Source organism: Coffea arabica, chromosome 4c, assembly GCF_036785885.1.
Source record: "Coffea arabica cultivar ET-39 chromosome 4c, Coffea Arabica ET-39 HiFi, whole genome shotgun sequence".
Lineage (NCBI taxonomy): Eukaryota > Viridiplantae > Streptophyta > Magnoliopsida > Gentianales > Rubiaceae > Coffea > Coffea arabica.
In genome coordinates this window covers 12,341,220-12,367,240 of record NC_092316.1, presented here as the reverse complement: position 1 = coordinate 12,367,240, position 26,021 = coordinate 12,341,220, and the positions used below count along the sequence as shown (strand labels likewise).

Sequence of the window (26,021 nt, the reverse complement as noted above, 5' to 3'; positions counted from 1 at the left end):
AAAATTTTTAGAATAATTTTTAAAAATTAACACTCCACCCACCATCAATATCCACCACCGCTACCATCCCCTCTCTCCCTCCTCCTCTCTTATTCCCGTCCCTCTTCCTCCTCCCTCACTCCCCTCCCACCCTTTCCTTTCCTTCATTTTCTCGCTAGAACCCAGCCCTCCCCTTCCTTGCTCTTTCCAATTTAACCTCGTTGAGACCCGATCGAGGCCTTCTGGTTGAGGCTAGAAGGGAGGAGATGGGGTATGGTGTGGAAGGGAAAAGGGGAGGAGGAGGCAGAGGGAAGGAGAGGAATGAGGAGGAAAAAGAGGGAGAGGAAAGAGGAGAAAAGAGAGGGAGGAGGAAGATGGTAGGTGGGGGTGATGGTGGTCGTGATAGATTAAAGAAGAAGATAATATAGATTTTATTTTTTAATTTTTGATATATTTGAAATTATTTTTGATATATTGTAGGGATATGGTATTTTTTGAATTATTTTTATGTGTGTTGTTGTAACATTGTATATGAAAAAATTGGTTTTTCAAAAAGTGGAGAATCCAAATAGAGCCTAAGTTCTTTGGACTACAAGATATGGTATCACAATGTGCTCGGCATCATGATCATCTAATTGACAAATAAGGGTAGCCATGATTCAAATTTGAACTGGAACAGAACCGAAATCAGATTGACAATTTATTGAATTGCAACTAGAATTGAATTTTGGAAACCAAAATTGAAACCATAACCGTGACTAAAATTCAGGTTCAAATTCACTAAAATTTTGAACCAGAATCAGAATCAATGGTTTACTAACCGCTCAAACCATTTGAAAAAATATTTGCTACCTAAACATATTTAACTAGTCTAGATAAAGAAATGCAGTTTTAGCCACTAATGTTTGGCTTGTGTACCAAATTTGTTTTTAATGTTTCGAATAAAATAATTCTGGTCCTGAAATTTCGATTTTAGGTAAACCAAGGATTACTAAAGAAAAATCATAATAACTAATTCTTAAAATGAAATAAAAAATTTTGACTTTGCATTTTTGGTCTCTTATGCTTGGAGATTTGAGATGATATAAAATGTATAAAAATCTCTAAAGCACTTCATATTAGCACAGGACTATCTTGTCACTAGAAGGCATCACATCGTTAAATTAGTTATATATAATCGAATAATAATACATAAGTAATATACAAAATTAAAGTTAGTGATACAAGATGAGAGTTCTACTTTAATATATAAACTTTATTCTAAGTACATCTTACACAAATCCTTGCTTGACTTGTGAATATAGTGTTGGTTATAGTTAGGAATTATGATTACAATAAGTTAACTAATCAAAGTAAATACCAATAGAAAGTGCTTATAGGGAATTTTTCAAACTTCCTTTTTTTTCCCTTGGCTTTTTGTCTAATTAAAATATAACTCTCCAATGACAAAGTTTTAAATTACTTATTTTAGTGTTTGAGTATATTGATAATTTTATTAAATAATTCTATAAGAAAACCTACTTAATGTAAAACTTAATTTATAACCTATTGACACGCAAAAAAAAAAAAAAAAAAAAAAGCTAGATGATCAACTTAATTTTTATATAATATATAATGCTTGCAGTTCAAAGGGACATGCCATTGAATGTTTAATAATGAATAAGTAAAAAAATGGTAGAATTCATTATCAATTAATTATTTATAGTGCAAAATAATAAACACTTATAATATGCCAACTTTGAGACCAATTATGCAAAAAAGCAAAAAAAAAATATATGAGAACTAAGTGGTATGAATACATAGAATAAAATTTTAATTAGCTTTTTGACTTTTTTTTCCTATAAGAATTCCTAGTGCACACTAATGCAATTCCAATGTGATTCCTTTTTGTGTCTTTACATAATTCTAACAAGATCTGGAGATTTGTCTTGGCACTTATCCATTTTTGGGAAATGAAGTGATAGAAATATTCATGCAAAATATAATACAGGGCAATTGGATGACTCAAAAGTGGAGCAGAATTTTGGATACTTGAACATGAACCCGCATAAAGAGGTAATGCAATTGGACAACTCCAAAATTGGGCGGTAAGAGATATGACACCAATAAAGTTAGGATTAATTTTTTGTACACTGAGAGTGAATGCACTGTCAATATTAGATGAATGATAATTATATAAAATTTAAATATAAAATTCAACTTTTGTATGGATCCAATAGTAATAATGTAAATATTGTCAGTATATATAGAATTTTCTCATAAAGTTATCCTTAAAACATAGTTTAATAAACTTTACTTGAAATTACTTTTGTGATAAACTATTGTGGACAATCATAAATTGATGAAAAAAGAGCCTTAGGGCCAATTTGAACTACAATTTTTTTTGGAGTTTTTGTAAAAAAAAAATTTCTGAAAAAAATAGCAACCCAAACAAGGCCTTAATTTGCATCCACAAATTTTGAAGAATGAGGGTTTAGAATGCCAAAATTATAGTTTGACTTGTTATCTTCCCGCACTTCGTAATTCTATATGAATCAAAGCTACATTTACTAATAACAGCACTCAAAAATAGTTTTCATAGAGGAAGTGCAGATATTACTAATAGTTTGGCTAACTCGTTGAGAGAGATTTCAGCTGTTAGTTTTTTAAAAAGCGTAATTATTTCGAAAAAGTGTCTAAATGCATAGGTGTATTAATTATAATTGTGTGTATTAAAATGATAAATTACATGTGATTATGTGTCTTAACGTGTATTCATTGAACATCGTTACAAAATTCCTATTACTAAACTAGTACTATTTTGTTTTCGTTTTTGCTTTTTTAGCATACTTGTAAGTAACTTCCCTTCTTTACAACCCCACACCACAAAAATAAATAAATAAATAAATCCCTTTGAATAGTCAATCCTGTCGTTGCTGACTTCGTGTTCTGTGGTTCATATCGTAGAAACAAATATACAGACACCAATTGTTTAGCTAAGCATAACCAACTCAATTAAGTGAATTCGCAACCAGGCGAAGTATAAAGTGTCGGTCTAATTGTAGATTAGGAATTCAAATCTTTGCACCCATAATAAAATTTAAAGGATATATTGTAATGTACTCCTTTGGTCTAAAGGTGAGAACCACTCTCTCTAACTCCTCTAAGTCTAGTTGGACCCTCCCTTAGATACATTAAAATAGATGTAGTGATCAGGGTTCAAACCTCTGCACTTATCATTAAAATTTAAAGGATGTGTAGCAGTGTACTCCTTTGATATCGAGGTGAGAACGAGTCCCTTTAGCCTCTTTGGCCCAATTGGACTCTTGCCTGGATGGATTAAAGTAGAAGTTGTAAATTGACCAAAAAATTTTTTTTTGTTTAGCTAAGCATATAGTATACACCAATTTTTAATTTTCATACTGTTTATAGAGATGTTTGATGTATCAGGCTAATGAACTTTCTCTTTCTTGGAGCCAACCGATTTTCTTTTCTTTTTTTTTTAATGCATACCTCTTGGAAATTTAGAGTGTTATATATCACTACTTGCAACTATTTTTCTTTGCTTCTTACTTGATTACTAAAACCTTTCTAATTATGCCTCTCCTGTGAAATCTGTATTTGCATGGAAATTTTGTGAGTTTTAATTCGTTTTTAAACTTATCATTGGTCAGTTAAATACCATGATCAATCATAAAAAATGTCAGTCATATTTTGCCTATCTTACCTGCTATACTGTTTTTGCTTTCATTTGCAGCTACTAGCTAGTTTTGTTGTTATTATGATAAACTGTGCCATAGGAAGGCCATAATCTTAAGAAGAGAAATAGGAAGGTGAGTTACTTTTTGCATTATAAGTTTCATTTGTTTAAATTAATGAGATTTAAGATTTAAGATTTTCCCTGTTATTACCATGGATGTGTTATTTATAGTTGGAACGATTAATTTTAGCATGAAATCTAAGGTTTCCAACTGATAAATAGTGTTTTTTTTTTTTTGAAACGTTATTACTCTTGCATTGATCAATAAAAATGTTTACACATCGAGCAAAGGCCCGAAAAGCTATACACAACGTGTTCAAGAACACGGAGGAACAAGGAATTCCTCATCCAACAAAATGCCTTGGGCATAAGAACTAACACTATTACAATATATGTTATCATCATTATTGTCTAAACAAAATGAGCACATTCGAAACAGTGATTTTAAGCTAAGGATATCCTCAATCAGTGTTGTCATTCTGCAGTCCGAAGCTTTACCAAGCTTGAGTAGCTTCAGCAGTCCTTTGTTACGAATATGCACTGAGATGGTACTCCATTGTCTGTCCAAAGCTTTGCATAAAGTTAGCTTGATTGCTGTAGCCTCATCAATAATGTGGTCACCCGAGCTTCTGTCTTTTAAGGCCCATACTTCCTGTGCCTCATTTGGTACTCTGCGCACAGAAACTCCAATACCCAGTACTGCATTTCTCTTAGAGGTTTTGATTGCCACTCTCAGATTTACCCCTTCGTGGCTATCTGGTGCAACACTGTCCACTTCCACTGGTACCACTGTTTCTGTTGTGCTTTGAGGCTCCTTCTTCGAATCTAACTCCACAATCTCCAGCCATTCCATGTGTGCTTTTTGAATAACACTGCACGGATTATAGCCTGCCTGGTTCTCGAACTCCCTTGTGTTCCTATCCTTCCAAATTTGCCAAAATATATTAGCTGTGAGCCCCATATGGTTTCTTCCATCTTGTCTATTCTTCGCCTCTGTGATCCTACTCCACCATCTGTGGAAGTTTCCTATCTGATCATCAGCCCCCTCCTAAGTTATTGGAGCTATTTTCCAGATGGCTTTTGCTATGGGACATTGCAGAAGAGTATGTTCAATTGTTTCCGGTTCTTCTCCACAGCCTTTAGAAACTGGATCACCTTCTCCAGTTCGCTTGAAAATTGCCTCTCTGACTGGGATAGCTTTTTTTTTTTTTTTTTTTCGAAACGATAGGATTTTTCATTGCTTTAATGAGAAAGAGTACAATATGCGAGCAACGGCTCGAGAGAAGCTATACAAAAAGTGTTCTAAGAACACTGAGGAAACAATCTTTCCTCATCAACAATAATGCCTAAAGCATCTTCACTTAATTTTTTGCTAACTAACATCTGTTCTTGTCTACACAAGTCAAAAGAGCACATGCAAAACAACCTCTGTAACTTAGAGATGTCTTCCAGTACTGTTGCCATCTTGATGTCCGCAGGCCTCTGCTGTTTGATTTGTCTCCATAGCTCCTTGTTACAAAACTTCAGCTTCACCTTACTCCAGCTTCGGTGCACAGCTTTGGATAAGGCCAGCTTCAGAGCTAGTGCATCATCTAGGACTTTGCTTCCCAGACTGATCTCATTCATTAACCACCCTGTCATTCTATTCCTTGCATATTCCTTAACTGTGACTCCTATCCCAAATGTATGCTGTCCTTTTTTGTTTGTTGTTTCTATCTCCATTATCACAGCTCCCTCATTCGTAAGGTTCTGATCTTGCAAATCTTGTCTAGGGGCTGTTTCTTCTGTGCTCTTTCCAAATGTCGTGCCCTCTTCCTGCAGCTGTTCCATCCAATCCTTGTGTGCTCTTGCTATTGTTTTGAAAGGTGTAACTATGTCAGATTTCTCAAATTCCCTCTTATTTCTTTCTTTCCACACCTGCCATAGGATATTTGCCGTTAAACCAATGTGTTCCAACCCCTCTGGTCTAAGCCTTGCTTCTGTAATCCTTAGCCACCATCGCTTGAAGTTCCCTTGTTGGTCCTTTGCCCCATCCCACTGAATAGGAGCTGCCTTCCAAATGTTCATCGAATGAGGACAGGTCAACAGGAGGTGTTCTACTGTTTCCTGTGCAGTTCCACAAGTTGTACAAGTAGGCTCACCCTGTCCCGTTCTCCTCCTCACTGCTTCCTTCACTGGCAGGGCTCCTTGAATGCATTTCCAAATGAAAAACTTGATCTTGTGCTTGATGTTTAAACTCCACAGAGTGTTCCACATTTGAACAACTTGAGGGCTACCATCTGCATAACTGGAACTTGCTCCATCAGGGTTGCCCTTTTTTCTTTGTCGGTTTTGCTGCATCAGGAAATTGTAGCCCGAGTTTACAGTGTATTGCCCTCCCGCCTTTGGTTGCCAGTAAAAGCTATCCTCCCTCTCTGTAAGACTCAAGGGAATAGCTAGAATTTTGTGCGCATCATGTCTGTTAAAATTTCTGAATATGATATTCCTATTCCATCTTTGATGATTTATGAGCTCTTCCACCTTTTCCAGCCCACAATTGTTCCTTCGACTTGTAGTCGGTCTACCTGTAGTTGTATCTGGAATCCACTTATGATCCCAGATGCTTGTACTCCGCCCATTCCCTATCCTCCTAATCAGTCCTTCATTGAGTAGGCTTCTTGCTCCCATTAAGCCTTGCCAAAACCAGGATGCATTTTTGGTGGGACTGCAATGTAAGATGAACTCCTTTGGAAAATATTTAGCTTTTAACACTTTGGTCACCAACAGATTTGGTCTAGTAATTAACCTCCATATTTGCTTTCCTAGCAGAGCTTGATTGAAAGCTTCAAGGTCCTTGAATCCTAGACCACCTGCCTTTTTATCCCAAGCCATTCTTTCCCAAGAAATCCAGTGTATTTTGTTCTTTCCACTAGATTCTCCCCACCAAAAATTGGCCATCAGTGCACAGACATCTTTACACAATTTCCTTGGCAGCTTAAAGCACGACATAACGTACGTAGGCATAGCCATTGCGACTGCCTTCAGCAATACTTCTTTACCTGCGGGACTCAGAAATCTGTTTTTCCAGCTCTGGAATCTTTTCCTTATATTGTCCCTCACAAAGCCAAAAATCTGTTCTTTAGTTCTTGAGACAACCATTGGGAGCCCCAGATATTTGCCTTGTGTTGCCTCTATCATTCCTCCCAGAGCTTGACAGATTTCTCCCTTCTTCTCGCTGACCATGTTTTTGCTAAAGAACACTGCAGATTTGTCCAAATTGACCAACTGCCCTGAGGAGTTTTCATATACTTTCAAGACTTTCATAATCTCCCCTGCCACTTCCTTATTTGCTTTACAAAAGATGATAGAATCATCAGCAAAAAAAAGGTGAGTAAGAACTGGACCCTGCCTGCTGATCTTTAGACCTGCAATTCTTTTGCTTTCCTCAGCTCTTCTCAACAAATTCGAGAAGCCTTCTGAGCAGATTAAAAACAGGTAAGGGGACAAAGGGTCCCCCTGCCTGATTCCCCTCTCTGGGGACACATAACCTTTGACTTCCCCGTTACAATTGAAAGAGTAACTCACTGTCTTCAGGCAGCTATGGATCCAGTTGATCCACGTAGCACAGAATCCCATTTGTTCCATCATAGCAAGCAGAAAGTGCCACTCCACCCTATCGTATGCCTTTGCCATGTCCAATTTGATTGCCATGTAGCCTTCTTTCCCCTGTCTTTTGTTTTTTAAATAATGCATATACTCATGAGCAATAATCACATTATCCAAAATCTGTCTATCAGGGATAAAAGCAGATTGAGTTTTGCTTATGCAGGAATCCAGGACATTCTTCAGTCTATTGGCCAAGATTTTGGATATGATTTTGTAGATCACACTGCATAGACTGATAGGCCTGTAATTTTTCAAATTGATTGGATGCAAAGTTTTGGGAATGAGAGATATGACAGTATGGTTCACAGACTTAAGCATGAGACTTGAGTGAAAAAAAGCTTTGATTGCTGGTATGATATCATTCTTAATGGAGCTCCAGAAATTCTGAAAAAACATTGGAGTCATTCCATCATGACCTGGTGCTTTTTCTGGATTCATAGAGAACAAAGCCTCATGGATTTCTTTTTCGCTAACTTCCTTGATCAGATTATCATTCATTTCCTGAGTGATTGAGTGTGGAATACCAGATAAAATTTCTGTCATTTCACCTCTCCCTCCACTCGTGAACAGCTCCTTAAAATAGACAGCAATTTCAGTCACAAGCTCATCCTCATTGTTAGTCCAAGACCCATCCTCTCTTTGTATTTTGCTCAAATTATTACTCACTCTCCTTCCCTTGACGTAAGAGTGAAAATACTTAGTATTTTTATCCCCTTCCCGCAGCCAACTAATTCTAGCCTTTTGACTCCAAAAGATTTCTTCCTCCTTATAAGCTTCGGCCAGCTGCTTCTTAAGATCCCTTACCTCCTCGTTTCTCTTATCTGAATCTGAGATCCTAACTCTTTCCAGCTCATGTTTAAGATCATTAATTTTGCTCCTAGAGTTAGATTGGACTTTATTTCTCCACTTCAAAAGTTCGATTCTGCAATTTCTAATCTTCCTAGTTACTTTGAACATTTTAGAACCAAGTTCCTCCTTGTTCCAAGCCTGCTTCACCACTTCCTGGATCCCCTCTTTGTGGAGCCATCTCTTATCAAAATAAAACCTCTTCTTCTTCCTCCCAATCCCTGGATTAGTATCTAGTAAAAGTATAGAGTGATCAGAAGCAAGGGTATCAATGTGTTGACACCTTGCCATCTCAAACTCTTGAAACCACTCCACACTTCCAAGACATCTGTCAAGCCTTTGTCGGACTTCACCTTCATTATCCCAGTGATTACTCCACGTCCAAGGGTGACCTTCAAAACCTATATCCACTAATCTATTACAATCTATGAAATCTCTAAAGTCCCTAAAACTCCTCTCCTCCCTATACGCTCCCCCCCATTTTTCATCATTTGACAAAATATCATTAAAGTCACCTGTGATTAAGAATCTGGATCCCCACAAACTGCTTCTATCAGTTAACACTCTCCATTGTTCTTTCCTAATTCTCTGGTCACAACTGGCATAAACACCAATAAACCACCAAGTAGCCCGGGTCTCATTATCTTCCACTCTAGCTTCTATAGTGAAGGCTGTAGTGTTTACCTCCACAATATGAGTTTCCTTAGTCCATAACAAAGCCATACCACCTGCCCTATTCATAGCTTCCACTGTCACATTATGATCCAACCTTAGATTTCTAGCTATTCTATCTATCACATTCTTCCTATTCTTAGTCTCGCTTAAGAAAAACATACTTGGGGAGGAGAGGTTGTTAACCTCCCTCAGACTGGGAACTGTCAAGGGACTCCCCACCCCTTGGCAATTCCACACCACAACTCTCATTTGCAACTGGAGGTCCCATTAAGGAAGGACCCCTCTCCCTTTCCCCTAGTCTCTTCAGAATATAGCTCAACCATAGGTTTAGATTTTTTCCCTTGAGTTGCATCCTGTTGTGCTTCCTCCATCAATTCATCTTTAAGCACCATCTTCCTCTTTCCAGTTCTAGCCTGAGAAAAGTCATTATCAATTAACACTTGTAATGGTTTTCTAGTTTTGACTGGATGCTTTAACTTCCTAAAGGATCTCCTGTATTGCCTTTCTGTCACCCCTCCCATCTTTTCATCTCCCAGGGAGTCCTGATGAAGAACTAAGACCCCTGCCTCTTTCTCCCTGAGCTCGGTTTCCAGATTTTGGTTGTGCACTGCCACCTCTACATCCTCCTCCATCTCTACCGCTGCAATACAAGTCTGGATTCCTTCCCCCATTTGAAAAGAGGTGGTGAGAACAAGGCCCTCTTTCTCAACGTTCGTCTGTCTCTCCACCCTATCATGTGATTCTGCCTTATCTTCCTCCTCTCTAGTTGAGGTTTCTACATCCAGCTCTGTTCTAAAATCAGACCCTACTGTCTCCCGCTCCTGGTTGCTACCCCTTTGTTTACCAGAGAACTCCAAACCAGCTACAAGTTTCTTCAGATTTTGTGGCCTAATTTTTTCCTGTTCGACCATCTCCCCATTCCTAAATGTCCAGTAGCGTTTATCACTCCCCTCGGTCGACCTCCCTAATTTTCCCTGGGGTGAAATCCTAGTGTTCCCTGCTCTCAGCCAAGGACCGTACTGGTTCTCAGCATTGTTACCGCCTAAACTTCGCTTTTCTTTGCAGGACCTCTCACTGTGTCCTACAATCCCGTAGTTATAGCAGAAATCCGGACATCTTTCGTATTTGAAAGCTATCCATTTTCCAGCTCCCGCAATCCTGACCACAGTACCTCTGAGAAGAGGTTTAGAAAGATCGACCAAAGCTAACACTTTCAAATGTCTACCCTCCTTCCCTCCAGATTGTGGGACTAAAACCTCCTTAACATCAATAAAAACTCCTCCTATCTTTTTTCCAATCTCCTTAGAAAGCCAGTGAACTGGTAAGTTCCAGAGTTGCACCCACAGAGGTGCAGTCATAAAGGCTTTGTAATCCTCCTCTATACCTTCTACCCATCTTTTCAGGACTAACATCTGATTGTCTATAACCCACGGTCCCCCCTCTACTATTCTGTGCTGATCATCAGGGTTTTGCACGTTGAACTGGAACACATTAGGTCCCAGTTCCACCACGGACAGATTTCTGGGGTACCCCCAGGCCACAGCCACAAAGTTTTTAATTCCAGTGAAATTAATAACTTTTTCTCCTATAACTCGACCGATAAAGCTGTTCTCACAAGCTCTCACCCCCGTATGAAAGTCCTCCAGCTCCAACGTCGGTCCTAGCAGCTCATTCCCTTCAAGGGAAAATTTCTGTAGGAGCTCTGTCAAATCTCCCTCCATGGAACAGACCAGCAATTCCACGTGGTATAACCACCCACACTCAGGATAACTCAACGCAAAGCAGACAGCAAAGGGACCCAAAAAAACAAAGGAAAGAGTGGACCAAAAGCTAAACAGAAAAAGGTTTTAGCATAGGAATTAGACAAAAATAGAAGAATAATGATCACTGCTCACTTGTGCCGCATACGCAAGACAAAGGAAAGAAAGAACACTGACTCTCTTTTGTCCAGGCATTAGCAAAACATCAGTTGGTAGTGGCACTTGAGCTTCTGCCCTCCATGCACGGACTAGCTGTAGCTGATCTACGTTCCTTTAAACTTGAATCCAAAGACCCTCATAGTTGATTATTGATCGATGGTTTCCTAGATGTAGATTTGCGGGAATGTGGGAATTTGAAAATATTTGAAAAGTGCTGACTTCCCACCAAAGAGGTGAGAGGGCTCTTAACCCAAGAGAGAGCACAACTACTTTAGAGTGAGAAAACCTCTACTATAGAGAGAGGACCTCTGACGCACCAAAAATAATTTATCCTCTGACTGGGATAGCACCCCTGATACATTTCCATATGAACAATTTAATTTTGTGTTTGATATTAAGCCTCCATAATGCATTCCATATCTGTTTACGTTGGTTACTGCCTGCCTCCATGCTCGTACCAGCCATTTCCTTAGAATTGCTACTGCATAAGCTCTCTTTCATAAACCTCTTATAGCCAGACCTCACCGTGTATTCTCCTCCTTCATTGTATCCCCAATAATGTGAGTCTTCTCTCCCCCCTAGGCTGACTGGGATACTAAGAATCCTCATAGCATCCGACTTATTGAAAAGTCTGAAAACCAGGTTGGAGTTCCATCTTTTGTTAGTGATGAGCTGCTGAACTGTTTCAAACTTACAATTTTGTGGCTTAGTTGTTGATGGCTTGTCATTTGGGGCCTGTGGAATCCACTTATGTTCCCATATCTTTGTGCTAACCCCATTCCCTATTCTCCTCAGTATCCCTTCTTCCAACACATCTCTCACACTCATCAATCCCTTCCAGAAACTATAAATAGTGTTATAGTTTCCAAAAGTGTTAATTCCATTTTACACCTTTGAACTATTCCCTAATTTTTATTCTTTTAAGTTAGAAAGATTTACTTCCTAGAATCTTATACTTGTCCACTTTAGTCCACTATAAATGGAATGTACCAAAGTTAACAGAATAGTTGCTGCTCTTGGTTACCTTATAACTAAAATCAAAATATTCCGTTTACACAGTGACAGCAATTTTATATAGTCCTTCAACAATTGGGCTAAAGTGGAATGAGCTTAAGATTTTAAGCAACAAAGTGTTCCGAATTCTAGCTTAAGGACAAAAGTGCGATTTAGAGTATATTTCAAGAGAGTAAAATGAAATTAACCCTTTCCAAAACTTGGTCATAATAAGGTAAACGGTCTCTTATTTTTTTTTTCACAGGACTTGTTAAATCTTAGAAGACATTGATTTTAGGTATTTCAAGCTTAATTGATCTTTCCACATAGGACTTGTCCACAATTTGGACGGAGAGTTTATGATGATAGTTTTTTTTCCTCTTTCTGGGTTGGTAGCCGGAGAGGGCAGTTAAGGAATGTGATTAGTGTTAGAAGGCATTCGCTCTATGTGGCTTTTTCAGATCGGACTTCTTGGCTATTGCAATTTGGAGAGTTCAATCTGGAAGTGTTTCTTTTTTTCTTTTCCGATTCTGCAATTTGATCACTTTTGTTGTCTTGAATACCGACCAGAATAATGTTTTAGTGTTCATCATTTTTTGTCTATGGTATCATATTCAGCAAGGGCTGGTCCAACTGATCAAATTTACTATTTATTTACACAATATGACTCGGATAAAATATGTCATTGACAGGATCAATCCAATCATTATAAACTCTCACTGTCCTATATGTTGTGAGATAAACAGTTATTTATTGTAATTGACAAAAAAGGGTTTAAGGGATCTTCGATCCATTCGATGCAATTCAAAAGTTGGAATTTTCTTGATCATTGACAGGTTGACACGAGGTATTGTTATCATTAGTAATTTAGTGAAACATGTTTTGTGAAACTTGAGGATTACAACAGTAAAGATCCTTATTGCCAAATTAAAGACACACAAAAGCCACAATGAAAAGAACCCCAATAGGGAAATTGAGAGATAAATCAGCAAATCTTGAAAGATGATTAGGCATAGGCATCAGGATTTTCGATGAGATAGGCCTCCACAACCTTGTACATTCCCACAACTTTTTCTTTGCCTGCTTTGATATCTTCTTCTTTGAGTGAGAAATCTCCTTTGGTGTAGTACTTGCTAGTCACCTTGGAGACAGAACCACCTTCTGGAGTTGGCTCAAACTTGACCTCATAAGTGATTTTCTCAAGGTTTTCTGTCAATGCACCGCCTTCAATCAATGTGTAGTTGTAGGTGTAAGTTTCTTGGTTGAGCTCATCAATCTGGTACGTCAAAGATTTAAAATGGCTGCCTGCAAGGCATTGACAATTTCAAACACAAGCGTGGCTGTTGCTTTCAACATAATAGCAATAAATTCTGGAAAGTACATTATATTTGTCCAATTGAAGGGTTTAGAAGGTATAGGACTTATACAACATGATGCTTGAAAATTAGATCTGCAAAACTACTTTTTGTAAAGTAAAAAATCGTTTCTACACTGTCAATGCAAATATTAATTTATGCTGGCGAGTTTGGATGAATGGCAAATCTCGTCTACCCAAATTTAAACATGAATCTTGAAAAGTCGATCTGCAAATTTACTTTTTGTAAATTCAAAAATCATTTCTATATTGTCGATGCAAATATTAATTTTATACTGACGAGTTTGGATCAATGACAAATCACGTCTATTTAAATTTTATATATATATATTGCACATCTAGTAAGCATCATGCGGTCTACTTTATAGAATTCTTTGCACTATGAGTGTAGTAAAGATCATAAATATTTTTATTAAACTGTAGCAACTAGTTGAGATGTTTACAATTTTTGTTTTCTAGCTAGGACAGTAGCGTTTGAACTGTTAAAGCTTTCAGTACGTATAATGGAATGGCCTTGTAATCTTACCTTCAGCAAAGTTAATTTGCTTAATGCTTCCTGCTCCACCATTACCCTGGGTGATTTCAATGCTCTTAATGACTTGTGGCATGAGTTTTGGGATTAAATTGTGGGAGTCTACAATGGAGGCTTTGAAGATTCTTTTAGGGGCGATTGGGGAAGTAGATTCCTCATTCAAAGTTGTAACACCCATGACTATAGAAATTTCTTCTTAAGAGGCTTGATACCAAATAATAAGAATTGAAAGAAACTTAGAAAGCTGGGAGTTTTTCTGTGCGGCTGTGGATTACAGGGGTGAAGCTATTTATAGATGAACTATGGAGAAATTTTCTGCCAAAAATTGTCAGCTAGTTGCAAATATGTGCACCCTTGGCAAATGAAAGGACACCTTGCTCAGGAATCAGTCCAATATTGTTCTATTTTTCGTTTGGTTTGCATGGCTTTACTAAAGGCTAGAGGCAGCAAGGGCCACTATATTGACAAGTCAAACATTTTTTCCTGAAGAAAATCAGCATGGATGAGCATATTCGTTAGGAAAAATGCTTGAAGTGTTAGACATATGCAAGTTTGACATTAAACAGGACAGAGTTCAAGATATGTTTCTTCCTTTTCCTGTACCTTCTCCTCCTCTTTCTTCTTATGCTATATACTTTCTTGTTTGTTTAGAATCTAATAGTCCTAAAAGCAGAACAAATTCAGCAATCTGAATGTAAAAATTGGCCATCTCCTGATTGGATTGTTCTTTGTCCATCTTTAAACGTTATTTTCATTTATGAATTTATTGTGCAGTGAATACCATTTTTCAGTAAAAAATTTTGTTAGAAACTCAATTACCAGGCAGCCACAAGTTGAATGTAAATTTTTATTCACTTATTATTGCAAATTCTAGACTAACACAACATTTACATCCATAGAAATCTATATAGTATTATGGACTAATCTTTTCAGCACGATCAATGTAAAGATCGAGTTTGTTCTACGAGCAGGCTTTAATGCACTGTCACATTTGCAATTACATATCGTAATGCATACTTTGTTATGGTTTAATAGTTGATTAATATGCCCAAAGGGCCTAAAATTAGGACTTTGAAAATGCCACTATAGGTATTTGCATGTAGTAATGAACTAAACATTTTCATATAACATCGAATAATTGGCAGTTAAAACTTGTGTTTATTGTTCATCAAGCTTTATGGATTTAAATGCCGAAATATTAATTAAAAAAAAGTTAAAAAAAAAGAACCTTCATGAATAACGTTACTACAAGACGTGATTCATACTTGTTAGTAGAAACAAGCTGCTATGAAACAGATCCGAAGAGTTTTAATACATTGGACTAGTTCTTTGAAAACTTCTGAAAGACAAACCCTTTCTTACAAAAAGAGGCAAAGTAGGTAACATAATTTCGTTGATATTCGCATGGCCTTAAACTTAAAGTTCAGTTTAGAAAGGAAAACTTCTTCAATACTTTTGAATATGACAAGGCACGAAAGAAACTAAAAGAAAATAGATAAAATTGCTAAATATATGGTAGAATTTGTAACCAGTCAAGGCATATGCTTTTATGTAAATGAAAATCATATACAGTTTTGGTATGATTTAAAAATTCTACAATTTTTTTATTTTTTGAGTAAAAATAATTTTATTCTTCATGGCGACCGTTAATCCTCTTTTAATTCAATAAATTGGTGTACCTCGATCTATCACTTTGCCCACAAGAACAATTACATATTTCGTTTTTGTCTTAGATGTCTTGCGTGCAATAATGAAATTTGCAATTAAGACTTTTATTTCTTAAGAAAAATTAAATTAATTTTCTTGTAGCTTGTGGTGGACATATTCCTCATCCAAAAGGAAACACGACAACAAAGGAGTCTGGATAAGTAAACAAATACAAAGGACCTGTGATCAACCTTCAAATTGAAAACAATTTCAAACACAAAATCTGAATCCATCTACCAAACAGTTTGAGGTGACAAAGAATAATTTGAGGAGAAAGTAGATATAGTTAAATTGCAATTCTCAGGGTTCTAGCACTTGGGATCCTCGGTGACATATTTTCTATGCCACCTCTAATATTGCGTCAAGTATCCTATTATTATTTGCACTTTAATTTCTAATAATTCAAATTAGTTTGGTTTAACATAAATTTTCTCTACCCTCTAAACCTTTTAACCAAAATTAACCGACCGCTCCAATAAATCCTAAGAAACATCTCAACTTCTACGTTTAATTCCACCCTAATGGTTATACATCTGGTTCATCGCTTGATCGATCTATTAAATGAATATAATGCCAATGGCTTTAACTTTACAGATGGAATTCAAGTGCTCCAGTTGGCTTCTATCTACATGATGCCAACGCCGCCTTCAAATTCATATCAAATTCACCAGAATTACTAACCACCCTTTTCCCATTCAACCAATGGACATCAATCAAACCAAGAAAATAGAAAATCAAACCCAAAGTTTCTCTCTTTACAGGACCAAACAAAAAATGCAGTTTTTTTTTTTGAAAAAAGAAAAGAAAAGAAAAGGGGAACTTTAGGCTATTAAGCAAAGAAAATGGAAAAGGGGGGATGGAACCTCGAGGGCGTGCTTATAGCGCTGAGATTTACGAAGGTCTTTGGAGATTTGACGGAGGTCGGAGATGGTAATGCTGTTGCCTTCACTAACCCATCTGTGGAGGACATTGGTGGCGCTTCTTTTAGGGAGCCTAAGCCTCATTATTCTACTCTTCAAATCATCATTCGTCGTAGTTTCTGAATAAGAATCAGAACCCTTCTCCTCATCTGCTTGATCACATGCTACAACTTCAACCTCGCTTGCAGAAGGAGAAGGAGTAGAGAAATATCGCAACGCAGTCCTTCGCCTTAGTTTACTGCAGACAAAAAATTCTTTATGGGTTAATTTTTTTCAGCAAAAGGGATGGAAAAGGATCAAAGGAAACTGAAATACAGAAATACAGATGGAGATGGAAATTGTCAGTTGTTACCGAGCCATAGTGAGGAAGATGGAGCGGGCGGCCATGGCAGCTCACTTCACTGCTTGCTCAAGTAATAAGATGAGTATTATTGGAGCGGTCGGTTAATTTTGGTTCAAAGGTTTAGAGGGTAGAGAAAACTTGTGTTAAACCAAATCAGTTTGAATTATTAGAAATTAAAGTATAAATAATAATAGAACACTTGGCGCAATATTAGAGGTGACATTGGATTGTCATAGAAAATATGTCACCGAGAATTCCAAGTGGAGTTCTAGCTCACAAGGGAGTTGATTACCTAATATAGGAAAATTGAACCAACACTGGATGAAGTATGTTATACTTTCCGTTCATGTAATTGTTGAATTAAGCATGCAATCAAATTGACTGCGAGATAAATCCTAAAACAACAAAAATTTGTTATGGCTGTTTTTTCGTAGATTGAGCATGAATCTTGTCTCTAACAACCATATATCTTTTGATGAAATGAATGTGGAACTCTAAAATCTCCTCATCTTCAAATTCAGTTTGGCAAACTACAAAAATTTCAGGGTGCTCATTTTAGTTTCTTGTTTTGTTTTATTTGTGGATCATGAGCTATTTACATTGTTGGACTTTTTCGTTTTCTTTTTGCTTTATTGGTTCGCAACTAGACAAACAATAAAAAGTTCAGAAATTCCATAAATCCATAGTCATTTTCTTATCCTTTTCATCTTTTGCATTTGTCTTCCCTCACAACCAAATAAATCAATTCTACAAACTCCATTATCGTGTAAGGGGAGCCCCCCTTACAAGTTTGAAACTGTTAGAGAGGTTCTTTTAGAAATAAATCATCAACCCATGAAAATTTATAACATTTTCGCAGTGAACCATATCCTTTTTCTCCACTACTATATAAGTTTAAGGTTTGAATCCTGTACTTGTCAGTTGGAATGGGAATAGTGTGGGAAGGAGTGGGAGGATAGAAAAAAAAGTGAACTATATCCTTTTTATGGCATTAATTTTGCCCCATAGAAAAACTCCTGCCTCTATATATTATAAGTTATCCACCTAATCAACCAACTCTTCAAAATCGAATTCTTGAATGCAATGTTTTCCTTTTGGTCCTTATCTTCCAAATGCCATCCACTGCGGTTTGATGCTTGTCCTCTGGAACAAGGTTGAAGTATTCTAAGTGATCCTCATCCAACCAAGCCAAACTAAAGCTAATTGTGGCTTGAATAAAACGTTATTCTAAAGTTGTTAGCTTGTTATGTATTGCTTGCTGTTTTTTCAATATAATTAATGGAATAATTTTGTTTAAGTAATCCCCAAAGTTGTATTATATTGTCAACATGTCTTCTTGGTCCCTTAGCTGCGGTTTAGAATATTTTCATTTTTAAACTCTCATATTTTAATCTGTAGTATTTTGTGGAATTGGTACCTTTAGCCCATTACTAAAGTGTTTTTCGATAATACTGATTTATTTTCTCCCCAAGATCCAACTGAATTATCAAGAAGATTAGATTCAATTCCTAAACCGTTCCCCTTCCCCCTCTCCTTTGACGTTATCTTGTGATATTTGTGTGTTAAACATCTAAACCTAAAATTTTAAGGAAATTTTTAGGCTTATAGAGTATAAACTAAATATTTTATAAGGATAAAACATGACGATAACACAAAGTAATTTAGTACAACATACTTTGTGAAACTTGACGATAACAAATTGCAAAGATCCTTACTGCCAAATCAAAGACACTAAAACCAAGAGAAGAAACAGAAATCCAAGAAGGAAACTGAAAGATTACAATGACCAAATTTTGAGAGATGATTAGGCATAGGCATCAGGATTTTCAAGGAGATAGGCCTCCACAGCCTTGTACATTCCCTCAACTTTTTCTTTGCCTGCCTTGATGTCCTCTTCTTTGAGTGAGAAATCTCCTTTAGTGTAGTATTTGCTAGTCACCTTGGAGACAGTTCCACCTTCTGAAGTCGGCTCAAACTTGACCTCATAAGTGATTTTCTCAAGGTTTTCTGTCAATGAGCCGCCTTCAATCAGAGTGTGGTTGTATGTGTAGGTCTGTTCATTGAGCTCATCAATTTGGTACTTCAAAGAGCCAAAATGGCTGCCTGCAAAGCATTGACAAGTTGAGACAATGAATTCGATGTGGACTGTACATTACAAATCGTCTAATTGAAGGTTTTAGAAGGCATAGCATTTACACAACATGATTCTTAAAAAATAGATTGCAATTTTACTTTTTCTAATGTTGGAAATCGTTTTCATCCACTGTCAATGCAAATATTTATTTGCACTGACGAGTGTGGATAAATGATACATTACCTCTATTCAAATTTAGATTTCCTTTTTACATACATCCATGCCATCAAATTCAAAGAAGTCTTTGCATTGTTAATGTAGAAAAAATCATCAATACTTATATTAAACGGCAACGAAGTTCAGATGTTTAAAATTTTTCTTTTCTACTCATGAAAATAGTATTTGGATTCAAACGCTTTCAGAACATTCCACGGCATCGGCTGGTAATCTTACCTTCAACAAAGTTAATTTGCTTAATGCTTCCAGCTCCACCATTACCCTGTGTGATTTCAATGCTTTTTAGGGCTTGTGGCATAAGTTTTGGGACCAAATTGTGGGAGTCTACAATGGATGCTTTGAAAAGCCTTGCAGGGGCAATTGGGGAAGTGTATTCCTCATTGAAAGTTGTAACACCCATGGCTATATATGTATATTTCTTCTTAGGAGTTTTGGTACCAAAGAGTAAAAACTGGAAGAAACTTAGATAGCTAGGAGTTTTTCTGTGATGGTGGATGAAAAGAAATGAAGCTATTTATAGACAAAGTAAGAAGAAAATTTTTTTTTTCTTTGCCATGTGTATCCTTTGCAAATGAAAAGACAAGAATGTACTCAGCAAAAAATCCAATGCATTTTATTTCTCGTTTGGTCTGTATGTCTTTATCAAAGATAAAGGCCATTCTATTGACACAATCAAACATTGTTTTTTTTTTTCTATTGACACAATCAAACATTTATTTTTCTTAAAGAAAAATTCAACCATGGTTCAGTATATTCGTTTGGGAAAATGCTTGAAGTATTAGACACATAGAACTTGAACAATAACAGGACAGAATTCAGGACATATATATGTGTCTTCCCATTTCCTCCATCTTCTACTATTTCGTTTTGTATGTATTTTCTTGTCTGTTTAATATCTAACAGTCCTAAAGCAGGACAAAATTCAGCACTCTAAATATGAAAGCGGCCACCTTGATTGAATTATGCTGTGTCTTTTTTGACGCAGTTTTTCATTCTTGAAATTGTTGTGCAGTGAATAAAATTCTTCAATAGGCTATATTTTGAGAAACTCAATATTTGGGCAGCTACAAATGGACGGCTATTTGTATTTACATGCTGTTGCAAGTTTTAGAGTGACGGGGATATATATGCCCCTAAAATTTTCAATTACCTCAAGAAACTTTTGCTGCTTAAGTTTTTGGTCTCGCAATTTGATATTAAGTCTTTACCCTTCCCAAACTAGAGAATTAGAGACTTAATTAGTTATATGCTTTGTTTTTTGTTCATGTTTTATAAGTTAAAAATATTTTCTTAGACATCTATTTATATACACAATATTAAAACCTAATTTTAGTCCACCTAAAATTAAAATTTTAACTTGCCCGTCATGCATATTGCTTTATAAGTATCTTTAACTTGCAAAGCATATTACTCCAACTTCTCTCTCTCTTTCCTTTTTAGTATATATTTTCTTGTCTGTTAAGAATCTAATATCCTAGAAATGAAACAAAATCTAGCATTTGGAAGATGAAAAACAAGCCATCCTGGTAGGATTGTTGTATGTCTTTCAATATAAGGTTTTTTCTTTCCTTTTTTCTTTCGGAAATTATTGCACCGTGAATACGATTTTTGTGTGAGAAAAATCACTGGGCAGCTAAAAGTTGACTCCAATTTGTATTTACATTTCGTTCCAAGTAATAGAATAAAACAATAAACATCTGTTTTTAGGCCATACGTACAAATATTAGCTTTCCATGTTGAAACATAAATTCTCATTACGGTTTCAAAAATAGTTAATATATTCAAGTTCCAAAGCTTATAGTTTATACTTGTGAAGAAGAGGTGCCAGTTTTGCATTTTCCGAATGTGTAAAATACTTTTTTCCGAGTTGATTCATCATAGAATCTCTCACCTTCTTTGGCAATTTTGACAAACTGCATCTTTTCCAGTGGTTTTCAAAGTTGAAATTCTTAAAAAATGAATGGCTAAGTTCAGTAATAGTGGTCTAAAACTCATATAACTAATATCCTAATTAATTCATTTTTTGAAAGAAAACACAAGTAACTCATTACTTGTCTTAATAGAATAAAAAACAAAAGAAAAGGAGAAAAAGAAAGAAAAGAAGGCAGAAACCAGAAAGGAAAGGGCCTAAAATTAGCACTTTGGATAAGTGAGAGGCATATGTGTATCATAATGAACTAAACATTTGCATATAACATTGACAACTAATAGTTAGAAATTGTACAACATAAATACAAGAAGTCATCGATCACAAAGTTGTTACTGGTAACAAGCTACTAATTAACAACATAGAGGAAAATTTTTTACACATTGAGCTCCAAATTCTTTAAAAATTTGAGCTTTAATTCTGGATAACAAACTATTATATGCATAACAAAAGGCACAATAGGACATATAGTTCTGTTGATACTTGTATTGCCTTAGAACTAAAGTTTATTCCAAAACTTCATCAACCCTATAGAACATGAAAAGACAAGAAAGTAACAAAAAAAAGACGTTAACCAATAAATTGCTAACCTATATACATAGTTTGGTACTAAAAACAACCAAGTAGGCAATCAGGGCAATCGAGAAGAACGCTTTCATATAACCTCAAAGTTATACATAGCTTGGTATGATTCAAAAGTTCTACAATATTTTCATTTTTAGTTTTATCTTGAGTGAAAATAGTCGTTTCTATAATATTTGTGGTGACAATTAATGACATCCAACCCAAAACCTTAAGGCATTGGGTCGATGGATCATTCCCACTTATATGTTCCTCATTCTACTCATCTCTTTCCGATGTGGGAGATTGATTCACACTTAATATCCCAACAAGTCATAACAAGAAGTATACATGTACTTTGTTGTGTTAAATATCTTGCCAACATAATGAAGACCTATTGCAATTGAGATTCTTTATCTTCAGCACCAAAGTTAATTTAGTTAGTCGTATACCATGAATGTTGTTATGGTTTTTCTTCATGCATGTCAAAAGCAATTTGAAGTACACAGTACTATAATCAAAAAGAAAAAGTAATTTCACCTGAACAAGTAAATTGAACATGCTTACTGCAAAAATCTACATACTCAACAGCTAAATTGATGATGAGTATGACGAAACACAAAGCCACCAAACCTTGCCATTCAATCCCATTTTCTTGTCAAAATCCTTCCATAGCCAAAAATCTGCAGAACACCAGACAAATAGGGGATAAAAAAGAAATAGCAGATGGATGCTCCATCATCATAATTATGAAGTGCAGATGGAGTTATGTACAAGTGAGGGGGGCCAATTTGACAAATTCCAAAAGTACGCACGAAGAGTTTCATGTCATGTATTTGTACACCTTGAAATTTTCAAATTTCGTTTCTTTCTTTGTATTGCCCGGCCCCTGAAATTGTAGGATAATTGAATTTATAACCTACTTTAATATGGGCACAATCAAAATGAAAATAAGATATTGTATGAAAATAAAAGAAGAATATGAAATTTCGTATATTAAAATAAACAAATCTTCCTCATTTGAACTAATTTTTTCAAGATATTCTTCATAAATGTCTAGTCATTGGTGGAGCTAAGACGGAAGGACCTATGGCTAGTGAGGGCAGTATTATACACCTAAAATGATGTCATTATTATTATATAGAGAGAAATTTGAATAAAGATTATGGTTATATTGTGACTTTTTTGTATTATAAAAGTATTGAAATCGTTTCTTATTCATGTAGTAATCAATTTTACGATTTAATAACTTTAAAACATTCGTACTATATGAGAGATATCTAAAAGAAATTGATTGCTTAGGTAGAAAATGTGAGGAAAATTAGAATTTTTCACAATATCCAGGGACAACGTTAAAGTAATTTTAAAAAATTGAGGGGCAAGCAATTATGAGTTTAACATAAAAATTTTCAAAAGTGTTAAGCTATTCTTTAAATTTTATAAAGTTGAGGGAGGTAACTGCCTACTCTCAGCACCATGTGGTTTCGTTATCGTTCCTACGTCTAGCGTACAAAACCACTTGTCATATTGATTATGTACATTTTTTTAAATAAATAAAAGAAAACTTTTGTCTTTCTTTTTTGTGATAAAACATTTTAATTTCATTAAAATCTTCATTCCTATGTCTAATGTGCAAAACCTCCTGTCATATTGATTATCTACATTTTTTAAATAAATAAAAGAAAGCTTTTGTCTTTCTTTTTTTTTTATAAAATATTATAATTTCATTAAAATCTATACTAATGACAAGACTATATCATAAAACATATGCAAATATATATATAAAAAAAAAACAGATCTAAAGAATGGATGCTACAGATCTTAGATATACACTACAAAGTTCCAAATTTAAAAATTGAGATAAAATTATTGTAGTTCCTTGAACATTGGTACATACTTTCAATCACTAGATTTGCTAATTAACTAATTCAAGTTTAAATATTATGATGTGATCTACTGAAACCAGATCTGATAGTCAAAAACTCAAAAAAAAATTGAGAACTAATAAAAGAAAAATGAAAAAAAAAACTATTTAAAACTCTCGTTAGGAATCCCTAGAAGAAAGGAAAACTCTTACTAGGAAATTTAAAAGATAGGAAAACTCTCACTAGACAACTCTAAGAAAGAAACAACTCTTACTAGCAAAGCTTAGAAGATAATTTAGTCACACAAACGAAAAGAAACTATCCAATCATGGGAAAGATCAACAAAATTTATCTTTCTTCCATGGGAAAGTTGAAGGAGGTTTTGGTTAAATAGTTTTTCTAGAAAGGAGAGCAAGTCACAAATTTGAATCATCAAAAAGATAAATAGAGAACTACTATTGATTGTTTTCATTAAAGATGGAGCTATATATATGGTGAGCACAGAACTAACTATTCTTTCACCGTTTTTGCATCCCTAGTCTTGAGGTTCCACGAAATAGAATCTACTTCTGTGCACCAAGTAAGCTTCTACTATAGGTGAAAATGAATTCGGTACAGGCCATCAAAGCTAAGTTTTGGAGGTCAGAAGTCCGATGACAATTATAACATCGTAAACCCACCAATAGCTGTATTTGGATATCAAAATTATCCCTAATATTGTTTTATTTGCATCACACATATACTTTCTAATTACTTTCTTATCATTTCAATCATTTTTTGTCTCATATATATATACAATATATCACAAAAAAATGCTATACTAATTATTTTAAATAGTGTCCTATTCGAACACACCAATGTGAGACTAGCATATCGGGGCAACCCTATCATACTTTTTTTTTTTCTGACGGAGTGGGTGTTTGGGTCAATTCTTACGGGGCCCGACTAATCTCACTCCGGTCTGGAAGGAGAGGCCCCATTCCCCCAAACACGATAACCACAGGACTCGGATCCTTGCGGGCACTGGACACCAGCTCCTAAGGAGACTTGCTGAGACCAATCGAGTTGCTCATGAGGGGCGGACAATTTGGTGGGAAGCAAGAGTTGAACCCCCGACCTCTCACCCCACCAGGAGAGGTGATGGCCACTGAGCTTTGCAACCCTATCATACATCATGACTACTTCAGAACTATTGCAAGGTTGGACAATTTGATTGGTCATTTATTCATTTCGTTCTCAAACCACTATATAACATGAACTTTTGTTTGTGGGTGTTGTGTTGGCCTTGGTGTATTTTTTGAAAATTATTATGAAGATCGCTGATTCACACTTTAATGAGTACAATAATATTATGCGTATTTGAAAATTAACAACAAAAAAATAAAATAAAATACCTACACCTGATGATGCTAAAAAATGCTTGCAAACTTATACTTACTCAAGATTAAAAAGTAGTAACAGTTATATGTAAAATGAAGTTAAATTTAATTTTCACACTCTTTGAAGTCAATGATATCCGTCCATTTCACCCTCGGTAGATTGATATTCTGATGAGATGTGTGATCAGAGTCTTGTTTTGTGTCTTGATCAACGGATGGATTTCTCTATCTTTATTCCTTCTACGAATCATACCTAGGTTATTAATCCAGGATTGTTACGGACATTGAAAAGTTTCATTTTAATTATTGTTGAAAATGTTAGTTATTCTGTTCAACTTACCAACTTGTGTTTTATAGTTTTCAGTTTTCCATTTTTTTTATGCTTAACATAATTTTTTACTGAATAGAGAAATGCTTATTTCAGTTTTTCCATTTTTTTTATTCTTAAAATAATTTTTTTTTCTGAATAGAGAAATGCTTAAAATCCCTTACCTTCTTACAACTTTGTGAGTTGTTTTAGATAAAGGACATTAGAATTTTGAATAGAAAAGTGCGTTAATGGTTTTTTTTCTTCTTTCTTTTTTGCTATAAAAGTTGCACTTATATATCCTACTTAGAGGTATTTACCTACATTGAGAATCCTAATTCTGAAAACTTGAGCTTTGTGAAACACGAACTATTATAGTTTGATTCTGCAAAAACTTCTTGAATTGTTAAGATATATGCACCAATTACTTTACAGTCAAGGCATATACTTTTTTTTTCCTCTAACAGGGAAAGGATGGAAACTGAGAAGCAAACAAGGAAAACAGAGATTAGAACCCCTAATTTCTAATTCCTGAAAGCTCAGCTTTAGCCATTAAAATAAAGGCATATTATTCCATGCAAGTGAACACGTATATGGTTTTGGTGTGATTACAAAATTCTATAACATTTTTTTTATTCCTATTTTTTAAAGTAAAAAATGTTCTATAATCTTTGTGTTGACAATTAATCATCTTAGCACTGTAAGTTGATAAAATTTGTATTGCCTTAGTCATAAGAACAAGTATAAATGCCCTCTATTGTCTTGGATCTCTTGCTCATCATCAGTGAAACATATCGAACTGAGTCTTTTTTTTTTTATTCTATTCTTTTGTTTAGTACTAAACTCAATTTTGTGATTTTGTGTAGAAAGTGGTACCTAGAACCCCTTTTGTTCTCCTAGTTTTAAAAAAAAAAAATAAAGTCACTATTGTTTTTAGACATAAAAAATTAAAACATAAGAAAAGAAAATTTTAGACAGGCTAACCATGACATAACCAG

The 26,021-nt window shown here is 35.3% G+C and overlaps 2 protein-coding genes across 2 annotated transcripts; both read right to left on the bottom strand.

Annotated features, from left to right (window-relative positions):
- Positions 1 to 12,746: 12,746 nt before the first annotated feature.
- On the bottom strand, positions 12,747 to 13,948 carry LOC113738996 (major allergen Pru ar 1-like). The gene is made up of 2 exons (XM_027266253.2): positions 13,698 to 13,948; positions 12,747 to 13,101 (listed from the first exon to the last, which is right to left on the bottom strand). Exons 1-2 carry the CDS (start codon positions 13,879 to 13,881, stop codon positions 12,803 to 12,805), a joined length of 483 nt encoding a protein of 160 aa, XP_027122054.1. The 5' UTR covers positions 13,882 to 13,948; the 3' UTR covers positions 12,747 to 12,802.
- A 4,318-nt stretch (positions 13,949 to 18,266) lies between these two features.
- LOC113738995 (major allergen Pyr c 1-like) lies at positions 18,267 to 19,481 on the bottom strand. Its single transcript, XM_027266252.2, has 2 exons — positions 19,201 to 19,481; positions 18,267 to 18,776 (listed from the first exon to the last, which is right to left on the bottom strand). The coding sequence occupies exons 1-2, from the start codon at positions 19,382 to 19,384 to the stop codon at positions 18,478 to 18,480; spliced, it is 483 nt and encodes a 160-aa protein (XP_027122053.1). The 5' UTR covers positions 19,385 to 19,481; the 3' UTR covers positions 18,267 to 18,477.
- Positions 19,482 to 26,021: the final 6,540 nt, after the last annotated feature.